The following is an 11,839-nucleotide window of genomic DNA, read 5'->3' as shown; positions in this document are numbered from 1 at the left end:
TTTTTTATGTGTGAATAGGTATCAGCACCATTGACGTTATCAGGACTTTTGAATTGCATTGATGGGTTATGGTCGAGTTGTGGAAATGAACGCATAATAGTATTCACGACGAACAACAAGGAGAAACTCGATCCAGCATTGCTCAGACCAGGGCGTATGGATATGCACATTTACATGGGACATTGTAGTTTTGAGGGATTTAAGACATTGGCGTCTAACTATTTAGGCCTGTCTTCTAAGGAAAATGGTGACACTCACCATCTCTATCCGGATATCAAGCACTTGATTGAAGGACAAGTGTTGACTCCTGCTCAAGTCGCTGAGGAACTAATGAGAAGTGAAGGTGCTGATGCGGCGCTTGATGGTTTGGTAAAGGTTCTCAAGAGAAAGAGGTCAGAGGCAGAGAAGTGTGACGATGATAAATCTGTGAAGAAGATGAAGAAACTTGGAGAGGGGGAGAAAAGTATAGCCGACGTTGAGGATACAATGAATGTGGTGACTACGGCTCAAGTTGAGGATGGGGAGGAACTAATTGATAGAGAAGATGATGGTGTGGCTCCCGAGTGTATCTCGAGGTCGACGGTTAGGCCTGGAAGAGGGTTTTCTGGAAGAGGTCACAGTTTTTGAAGATTTTGAACCTGTGAGAAGATGATGAAGAAACTTGAAGATGTAGAGGTCGAGAATCACTCGGAAATGAGAACTGATGAAAAGTTTTGCACTTGAATTTAATCTATTTTGATATACGGTTTTGAAAGCCATACATGGGGACAGGACAAAATTATCATGACACTTTCTTAACAATTTTAATTTATCCTTATAATCTTCATTTTAATATTATTAATGTCACATATTGAACATTATTTTAAGAAACTCGTCACTGTTCAAAGTTCAAACATTCTCTATATAATCAAATTCATCAAACACATAGAGAAAAACCGAGACTTCAACACGCTTAATAATAACACTATAGCGTGTCAGTAAATGTTTTTTAATCGATGTGTAAAATAAACTTTGTTAATCAACATGCTCAATTTGTTAAGGTGTAAGGAGATCTATGTTGTGGATAATCAGCAAAACTTTCGAATACTCCTTAAGGAAAATATTCTCACTACTTCACAAGTCTTTTGTCATCTTCGTCAATCTTACTTGATATTAAACTACTCTTCATCTCCAAAGTCCTCACCAAACCTTGGAGGGCGATATCAACGTCTAGGCTCTTCATTAGCTCCTCTGCGAGTTGACCTGGTGTCACAGCTTGTCCATCAATCAAACGTTTGATATCCGGGTAAAGAGGGTGTGGGCAATCATTGTCATGAGAGAGGCCCAAGTAGTTAGACGCCAACGTTTTGAACCCCTCAAAACAGCAACGTCCCATGTCAATCTTCATATCCATATAACATAGCAATGTTGGGTCAAGACTCTCCTTGTTGTTTGTCGTCAATATTACAACGCGTGTTTGGCCATAAACCCGAGATAAGCAACCTAACAGTTGCGATAATTCCACATTCGATCCTTGTTGATCATACACACACACACCAACAACAAAAAAGGTAAAACAATGGTAATTAGTTTGTAGATATTCTCTCTTTTTGACACTTTGCGAATGCTTAAAATGTCACTTTATACTAATCAAGCTAAAGAGATGCGTGTAATTTGGGACACTAATTAGTAGCTTGTTAAAGAAAGCAATAAATATAATTTTGAAGAGATCAAGAAAAGGAGAACAGACCTCGAGGGAGCCGTCTATATCCTCTACGAGGAGAATCGAGCTGTCCTTGGCTCTGGAGATAAGTCTCCTCGGGTCGAAGTCAGTTTTCAACCCTAGAGGGAGGGTTAGTTTATAGACATCGAAGTTCAGATATTTAGCCATAGCAGCAACAAGAATAGTCTTTCCGGTCCCTGGTTGCCCATGCAACAAGTAAAATCTCACCCAGTGTCGCCGTCGCCGGTCTCTTTTGTAGAAATCTTCCTTGCTGATGAACCGGTCAAGATCATCGATGAGGTCACGCTTGAGCCCTTCCTTCATAACAATCGTTTCAAAGGTTGAATGGTGATTGAGGCTCTTGATTCCCCAAGAGTCAGAGCAATGAGAGTATGTGTGCATCTCGAGGATTCTCTTCTTCTTGCTATTGGCCTGGCTCTCCACAAAAGGTATGTAAGAGTCGAAAACCAAATCTCTGTGCTTTTCGTCAAATCTCAGCTCGAAACACTGCTTATTGATATTTCCAGCATTTTTGTTATCAACGAAAATCCTCCACTTGAGCTCGACCCCTTGGTATATATCGTCGAACATAATTTCACCGACGTAAAACTTGACCAAGTCGACTCTGATTTTATTGAAAAGATATGCCCGAGTGGCGCCATGGAGTACGTTTTGCGTCCCAGCATCCGTTTTTTCCTCGATGATAACCGTGACTTGATGATCCTTTATACCAGTCAGCGAAGGAAAGCCGACAAGATACCGGAGATAGGAGATTAACAAGTATTGTATCGGACGAGTTATTGCTTGTACCATCGATTTGATCAACTTGAGAATCATGATTTACCGCCGCCGCCGAGAAAGTCGATGTCAAAGAAGAAGAGATTTCTAAAAAACTGAGACTTAAATAGGGTTTAATTAGTTTTAGTTTTTAAATATCAAGTATTTTGATATTTAAATCTCAGTTTTTTTATCCTTTAATTTTCCTCTTTCTTTGTGTAAAAGGAAAAAAATTTGGGATAAATCTAATTGCTAATGCACGTTATTACGACATAATTAATTCAAAATATATTTATAAGTTAAAATTTAGGTTACGTAATTGCATAGTAAAACACTAAAAATATTTTCCTACCAAAAAAAAAACTAAAAATATTTCTTTGAAGAAACTGCCAGTGGCTGGCACACTGGAGATAGTGCAACACATCGAGCATGGTGATGGGAAGCAGGTGCGACTGTAGCAAGAGCATGGGCGAAAATGTATTTGTTGGAGGCTACAATATGGTTGTTAAAAGTCAACATGACACAAGGAATTTCATAGTACCTATTGGGTAAAGAAAGGTGCTTCATAGAGCATTATAGTATTCACTTGACAAAAAAGAGTGGCATGGAGATTTTTGAAGCCTATATAAGTGAAAGAAGTTCATCTTATTAGGGTTAGCACTTTTGTAAGAAAAAAGTGTGAGTTTAGAATCAAGCAAAAGAAATGAGTTGTTTGTGTCTGCTGGTAAGTGAATATACGAAAGTGCATAGTTGTTGTTGTGCTAGTAAGATTGGGTAGATTAGGATTGATTCAGTGGCAAATCATTTTTGGTGATATTGCATGAAGCTAATCAAACAAGCTTGCAAGATAGTTGTTTGAGAAATCTCTAATAAAATTCATTTTACTTATATTTTTTTGTGTTCTTCCAATAGTATTCAAGGTTCTAGTTATTTCAACTAATTGATAGTGAAAATGATGATGTGGCTCCCACGTGTCTCTCGACGGTTAGGTCATGATTCCTAGGGTTCCCTGTAAGAGGAATTTTTGGAAGAGGTCGCAGTTTTATAATGTGAATCTGTGAGAAGATGATGAATATAAAGGAAGAGAATCACTCGGCATTGAGAACTGATGAAGTTAGTTTTGCACATGAATTTAATCCATTTTGATATACGGTTTTGAATCCCATACATGGGGTTATGGGGACAGGAAATTTTTTTAATAAATGATTAACATAATTATTATACATTTAAAAGGAGAAATATTCATGCTGTAATAATTAACGTAATTCTGATAGTAAGTGATTAAAATAGTTTTGGAAACATATTAATTAACGTAATTATTCTACGGACATCTTTCAAAAAATTTGAATTCTTCTTAGATGTTAACTACTAACATATAACATTCAATTAGTTTCTCTAAATAAGAAATGTCTTAATTTTGATTTTTATTATACGAAAATAATAAGAAAAGTTAAATCTATTACTAATATAAAATAATCAAATTCACACAACAATAATTATGATTTTTCATAAGGATGTTTTTAGTGATAAATACCAAAGATGTTATTATCATTAGTTATTTTGTAAATTTGTGATTTTGGATTAAAAATATTTTCTAAATTTGTTAAGACATAATTTAAAGAGAAATTCCTTTAAATACCACTAAAAAGTTTTTTTTTCCAAAAATACCACATTTTAGTTTTTTCCCCAAAAATACCACAAAAGTTTTTTTTTCCAAAAATACCACATTTTAGTTTTTTCCCCAAAAATACCACAAAAGTTTTTTTTTCCAAAAATACCACATTTTAGTTTTTTCCCCAAAAATACCACAAAAGTTTTTTTTTCCAAAAATACCACATTTTAGTTTTTTCCCCAAAAATACCACAAAAGTTTTTTTTTCCAAAAATACCACATTTTAGTTTTTTCCCCAAAAATACCACAAAAGTTTTTTTTTCCAAAAATACCACATTTTAGTTTTTTCCCCAAAAATACCACAAAAGTTTTTTTTTCCAAAAATACCACATTTTAGTTTTTTCCCCAAAAATACCACAAAAGTTTTTTTTTCCAAAAATACCACATTTTAGTTTTTTCCCCAAAAATACCACAAAAGTTTTTTTTTCAAAATTACCACAAACACAAAAATTGATTTTTTAGGATGTAGAATTTTTTTTTTAGGTTTGGGTTGAAACATTTAGTTTCAGGGTATAGTTTTTAGGGGTAGGGTTTAGTATTTAGAATTTAGGAATTAGTTTTTAGTATTAGAACTTTAATTCAATTATGTGGTATTTTTGGAAAAAATTACATTTTAGTGGTATTTTTGGAAAAAAAACTAAATTGTGGTATTTTTGGAATAAAAACCTATTTTAGTGGTATTTATGACAATTGCCCTAATTTAAGAGATCATAATCGAAATTTTGAGAGCATATTCAGTATAATAATTTTTAATTTATATAAAATACATAAATTGTTTACAAAAATATTTAGGGAGATATTTTGCTAAAGAGAGATTTAGGGAGATATGATATTATAATGTCAAACTGAATATTTTGTAAAGAAACTAGTCATTGTTTAAAGTTCAAACATTTGCGTCTTGGATATCTTTGAATTTGTTTGCAAAAAAAAAAATATATATATCTTTCAATTGAACTTTAAAAAATATATATATTTCAATTTTAAGGTGTATTCAACTTGACATTTTTAGTGATTTGTGTAAAATTTACAAATTCTATGTTATTCAATCATGAATTTTAAAAAGTCTTCTGAAATTCACTATTATTAAATTAATAATTTTAAAAATGCACCTTAAAATCTATTGTTATTCAAAACAGTTTGTGGATTTTAATTTTAATAATTGTAAGGGACTCTAAAGGATTTGAGAGGATTTCTTTAGTTAAAAATACAAAAATCCAAATTTCATGATTTTAGGTGGAATTGGAAAGAATTTTACTATGGATCAACTGTTCGCAACATGTACAAAACACCATATACTTATTATTCATTCTTCTCCACATGTAATGCCAATACTTCTTATGGAAATGATTTTATAGAGGTTAAATGTGAAGCAAAGTACAGATCTTTTGTTTTAGATAGTTACCTGCCATATGTGGAGAAGACAGCAACTGAGATTAGAGTTAAAGCCAAATTAGTGAGTCTCTATGTGAATTCAAACTCTCTACAGTGGGATAATATTAGACTTCTTCATCCATCAACATTTGATACAATGGCATTGAGCCAAGAAGCAAAAAGTACTTTGATAAATGATCTTCATACATCAATTGAATAACTAATTTGCATTTTCTATTTTAAATTATCATTTATTAAAACAATCTAGTAATGTTGAATTATTAATCTCCAAATCTTTTGTCAAGTATTCATCATTATCAATATTACTGCCAAATTTAAATAAATGTAATTCTATAATTGCCACCTAAAGATGATTCTACAGTTTTTTCTAAATATATGTTATCCTTTAATTTCCACTAAAACGTAATTTTATAATTTCCTGAAAATTTTCTAATTCCGCAATTTACTAATTGTCTTATACAAAAATAGAATTAAAAACATAATAATCCAAAATTTTCTCAACCTTTGAGTTTTCATAAAATTTTATGAGTTTGTTTTGGAATTTTGGATATTTAGTGCTAATTTTGTTAAACAAAAAAAAGTGAGAATTTTTGTAAAGGAAATACTTATCATGATTTAGAGTTATGCATTTCTTTCCATTATATTATCATGAGAAAATACTTAATTTTTGTAAAGGAAATTTTAAGTTTAGAAAACTTACTACATTTTGTTCTTTTGATTTTTTTTTCTTTAAGTCTATTATCTTGAAATTATATTTTTGTCTGAGATATTCATATTACAATTTTCATTATATTATATTTACATATTTAAAATTGGTATAAAAATCTGGTTATAGTTAATAACATATTCTAAAACATTTTCTCAATCTCTCAATTATAAAGAACTAGATGAGGACCCGCCCGATGTGCGGGTTTAAAGTTTTATAAATAAAATTAAATTTATTCAAATTTGTTGTATGTTATATATAAATTTTATTTTTGTTATAATACACTGATTTATATCCATTTACAAATATTTTATGTATGTTACTATTAAAAATATATTTTATACCTAAATGTACTTTTGTATGTTACAAAAATATTCTTTATCACCATCTAGAAACTGTCTATATAAACACATTAAGCCAAGTATATTACTTTCACTTCTGCATAGTTTTTTTTTATTACTAAAATTGTTGGCTCAAAAATCATTTTGAATAAAAAATATATTACATAATATACTAATCAATGATGTATCATCACAATAATGTATGACCGCCATGGAGAAAACATCGGCTCCGCCTTCATCCCTTATGGAGAGAACCTTGCATCCAACCTCCTCTACCATGGAGAGAACTTTGGCTCCGCATTTCTCCCTTTGAGATATAACCTTGCGTCCAATCTCCTCCACCTTCCTCCATTGCGGAGATAACTTTGTGTCCAACCTTCTCTACCATAGGGAGAACCTCGGCTCTGCCTTCCTCCTATGTGGAGAAAATATGTTTACGTCTTTTTGCTATCTCAAAATGGCTTGTTCCAACAACCAATGAAAGTAAAAACAATTTTCTAACTTCACAAAAAAAAATTTTGATAGTAACTAATGTTAAGNTATGTTATATATAAATTTTATTTTTGTTATAATACACTGATTTATATCCATTTACAAATATTTTATGTATGTTACTATTAAAAATATATTTTATACCTAAATGTACTTTTGTATGTTACAAAAATATTCTTTATCACCATCTAGAAACTGTCTATATAAACACATTAAGCCAAGTATATTACTTTCACTTCTGCATAGTTTTTTTTTATTACTAAAATTGTTGGCTCAAAAATCATTTTGAATAAAAAATATATTACATAATATACTAATCAATGATGTATCATCACAATAATGTATGACCGCCATGGAGAAAACATCGGCTCCGCCTTCATCCCTTATGGAGAGAACCTTGCATCCAACCTCCTCTACCATGGAGAGAACTTTGGCTCCGCATTTCTCCCTTTGAGATATAACCTTGCGTCCAATCTCCTCCACCTTCCTCCATTGCGGAGATAACTTTGTGTCCAACCTTCTCTACCATAGGGAGAACCTCGGCTCTGCCTTCCTCCTATGTGGAGAAAATATGTTTACGTCTTTTTGCTATCTCAAAATGGCTTGTTCCAACAACCAATGAAAGTAAAAACAATTTTCTAACTTCACAAAAAAAAATTTTGATAGTAACTAATGTTAAGTTTCCCAATGTATTCGTGATAGTAACTATGCCAAAGTGAAAGTAAAATAGTTGGCTTAATGTGTTTATAGATAACATAATATACTAATCAATGATGTATCATCACAATAATGTATGACCGCCATGGGAAAAACCTCGGCTCCGCCCTCATCCCTTATGGAGAGAACCTTGCGATCAACTTCCTCCACCATGGATTGAACCTTGGCTCCGTCTTCCTCCCTTGGAGATATAACCTTGCGTCCACCTTCCTCTGTTGGGTAGATAACCTTGTGTCCAACCTTCTCCACCAGAGAGAACCTCGGCTCTGCCCTCATCCTGTGTGGAGAGAAAATGTTCACGTCTTTTTGCTATCTCCAAATAGCTTGCTCCGACGACCAATAAACGTCAAAACTTTTTTCAATCGTCACAAAATCTTTTGCTAGTAACCAATGCTAAATTTCTCAATGTATTCGTGGAAGTGTCTTTGACACACCATGATGTAGCCTCAGTCTCTATAACGCTTCAACCTCTACATTGTTTAGTGAGTNATGTATGACCGCCATGGAGAAAACATCGGCTCCGCCTTCATCCCTTATGGAGAGAACCTTGCATCCAACCTCCTCTACCATGGAGAGAACTTTGGCTCCGCATTTCTCCCTTTGAGATATAACCTTGCGTCCAATCTCCTCCACCTTCCTCCATTGCGGAGATAACTTTGTGTCCAACCTTCTCTACCATAGGGAGAACCTCGGCTCTGCCTTCCTCCTATGTGGAGAAAATATGTTTACGTCTTTTTGCTATCTCAAAATGGCTTGTTCCAACAACCAATGAAAGTAAAAACAATTTTCTAACTTCACAAAAAAAAATTTTGATAGTAACTAATGTTAAGTTTCCCAATGTATTCGTGATAGTAACTATGCCAAAGTGAAAGTAAAATAGTTGGCTTAATGTGTTTATAGATAACATAATATACTAATCAATGATGTATCATCACAATAATGTATGACCGCCATGGGAAAAACCTCGGCTCCGCCCTCATCCCTTATGGAGAGAACCTTGCGATCAACTTCCTCCACCATGGATTGAACCTTGGCTCCGTCTTCCTCCCTTGGAGATATAACCTTGCGTCCACCTTCCTCTGTTGGGTAGATAACCTTGTGTCCAACCTTCTCCACCAGAGAGAACCTCGGCTCTGCCCTCATCCTGTGTGGAGAGAAAATGTTCACGTCTTTTTGCTATCTCCAAATAGCTTGCTCCGACGACCAATAAACGTCAAAACTTTTTTCAATCGTCACAAAATCTTTTGCTAGTAACCAATGCTAAATTTCTCAATGTATTCGTGGAAGTGTCTTTGACACACCATGATGTAGCCTCAGTCTCTATAACGCTTCAACCTCTACATTGTTTAGTGAGTCCATGTCTACTCTCAGTCCATGGGCCCACCTTCCCAAGTGGGCCCTACATCTATTTCCGCCTTGTGGACCAACCCATATTTGATGGCCGGTTTGTTACGTCTGGAAGTCTTTAAAAACTTGATTACCGACCTTACAAATTAACAAATGATATTTTCTTGTGTTTTGTCCTCACTCGCACAATTTCGACAATCACTTCTAGAAAGGTCACCCATCATGAAGTTCTCTCAAGACCCTTGACTGAAAAAATAAGTGCATTTTGGTGACGTATGTGGCTAAATCAATTTTTTTAAACATTTCCGCAAACCAGGGTGTCAGAGTCTTTGAGCTCCTATGGATCTATCAACAATGATTTTTTTTTCCAATCTATCTATCTATGTTTGTTGTACGCTTGTGTTTGATTAGCCTATTTTATCAATTCATTAGGTTGATAAGCTTCTATTTGTTATCTCCCTTTGGGATTGAATGAATAATGTTAACAATTATGTTTGCAAAAAAAAAAAAGGGTTTATGACCAACCAATCAAGGTTGACAAATTGAAAGAAAATTAAATTGGCATAATTAAAGAAACAATAGAAAATTATAAGCATGCTAATATATGAATCCCAAATCATTCAAAGATTAAAATATAAATTAAAACAATCTAAAAATACTACGATAAATTTTTAAAATACAATATTAGAAAAAGAAGACTCATATATTAATCTTTTTTTTGGTCAACATATTAATTTTACCTACTCCCAACTGAAAAAGGAGAAAGTATTAGAAAATTTTGGTTTAAGAAAATAAGAAAAAATTATCTTCGCATTAAAATATATTCCCAATTAAACAAAGTTGAAAGCAATGTTTTTGGAAAAATTATTTAAATATGAGGCGATCTTTGATTATATAGAAGTGAGTACAAAATTAGAATTAATAATTAAAAGTATATTTTCCTTAATCCTTTTTCTATTTTTTTAATAATTAATCACTTAAAATAAAAAATAAGTAAAGAATATTATAATTTCAAATTTTATGAAATATATATATATATTTATAATCTCCTTATAATTATTTTAAAAATCTTTGTTTTTTTCTAAATTCTGATTTTTTATAATTATCTTTTTACTTTATTAATATTTTTTAAAATAAAATATTTTCTTTTTGTTGTAATCAAATTCTTCCTATTAAATATTTACACATGTCAAAATCTCAGATTGATAAATTGACACATGTCAAAATCTTGTTAATGACTAAATTTCAAAACCCAACTTTATATAATAAGATAAGATGTACATTAATATGACACAGGTACTAAAATAATCCAATTTTACTTAATAAGATTTTCAATATATGGGTTGTCAACTAGTGAAGAGGTTACCAACAATATTATTCAAGATAAATGATTAGCTCCCTATTGGGAAGAAAAAAATGATTAGCTCCCTCTCTAGAGTATTTATGAACCTCTTCTACTTTGAGTGCCTTTGGTAAATTCGGTGCGTTTCAGATCATAACGATGTTTTCTCTTAGAAATCTTCCTTCACTAGCACCGATTGTCTCGGCCTACGCATTATTGACGGGATACATTATGATGATCAAACCATTTCTTGATACAACAATTCCACCTCCGCTACAAAACTACATCATCGCTTATATCAACTCTTTCTTTATCTCAACTCCATCGACTCTAACACTCATCATCGATGACCAGATCAAAAATGGAATGTACAACGAGCTCTACGGGGCTGCTCAGGTTTATTTGTCCACCAAGATCAACACCAACGCGGAAAGGCTAAGGATCTCTAGAGACCGCAGTGAAAAAAACGTCAATTTAAACCTCAGCGTAGGAGAAGTTGTCTCGGATGTCTACCAAGGCATTGAGCTCAAGTGGCGGTTTTGTGTTAACAGTAAGAAGAGCAATATGGTTCACGATTTGGGGGAACAGTTTAAGCTAGACCCCGAGAGGGAAAGTTTTGAACTTAGCTTTGAAAAGAAACACAGAGACTTAGTCTTGAATTCTTATGTACCTTACGTGGAGAGAAAGGCAAAGGTGATCAACAATGAGAGGAAAATCATCAAGATGTACTCCTACTGTAACATGTATTCAAAATGGCAATCCGTGAACCTCAAGCACCCCTCAACATTTCACACCATGGCTATGAAAGAAGAGCTCAAGCGTTCTGTGATGGGAGATCTTGACCGGTTCATCAGAAGGAAAGACTTTTACAAAAGAGTAGGGAAACCTTGGAAAAGGGGTTACTTGCTATACGGCCCACCTGGGACTGGGAAGACTAGCCTAGTTGCAGCTATGGCTAACTACCTCAAGTTTGATATCTATGATCTCCAGCTTGCAAGAGTGAGGGAGGACGCTCATCTAAAGAGATTACTTCTCGGTACTACGAACAGCTCGATTCTTTTGATAGAAGATATAGACCGCGCCGTGGATTTGCATACAAGGTTGCAACCTAAGACTCATGAAGATTCTAAGGTTTGGTCTTCTTCACATTAGTAATTTTATTTTCACTAAAAACTACCATTAATTTATAGATTATCACGAAATGCTTGCAACCAATACGTGGATCCTTGGTGGATAGGGATCAGCAACGTTGACGTTATCAGGGATCCTCAATTGCATAGATGGGTTATGGTCGAGCTGTGGAGACGAACGCATTGTAATCTTCACCACAAACCACAAGGAGAGGCTCGATC

General features: G+C 33.5%; 2 protein-coding genes across 2 annotated transcripts; one reads left to right on the top strand and one right to left on the bottom strand.

The window, feature by feature from the left end:
• On the bottom strand, positions 1,109-2,515 carry LOC104738022 (AAA-ATPase At5g17740-like). The gene is made up of 2 exons (XM_010458260.1): positions 1,730-2,515; positions 1,109-1,381 (listed from the first exon to the last, which is right to left on the bottom strand). Exons 1-2 carry the CDS (start codon positions 2,513-2,515, stop codon positions 1,109-1,111), a joined length of 1,059 nt encoding a protein of 352 aa, XP_010456562.1.
• On the top strand, positions 10,647-11,838 carry LOC104738021 (AAA-ATPase At5g17730-like; the record flags this gene model as incomplete). Its single annotated transcript, XM_019234510.1, has 2 exons — positions 10,647-11,618; positions 11,725-11,838. Coding segments are annotated over exons 1-2 (1,086 nt in total), but the record flags the coding sequence as incomplete, so codon positions are not given.

Source organism: Camelina sativa, chromosome 13 (genome assembly GCF_000633955.1).
Source record: "Camelina sativa cultivar DH55 chromosome 13, Cs, whole genome shotgun sequence".
Taxonomy (NCBI): domain Eukaryota; kingdom Viridiplantae; phylum Streptophyta; class Magnoliopsida; order Brassicales; family Brassicaceae; genus Camelina; species Camelina sativa.
The sequence above is the reverse complement of the archived record's forward strand: the minus strand, read 5'-3'. Positions and strand labels throughout refer to the sequence as shown.

Bases quoted from the DNA above. Each gene is read 5' to 3' on its own strand.
- LOC104738022 (XM_010458260.1), bottom strand. From the start codon at position 2,515: ATGGTACAAGCAATAACTCGTCCGATACAATACTTGTTAATCTCCTAT. The intron at 1,382-1,729 runs GTCTGTTCTCCT...ATGGATATGAAG, and splicing joins ATATAGACGGCTCCCTCGAG to ATTGACATGGGACGTTGCTG.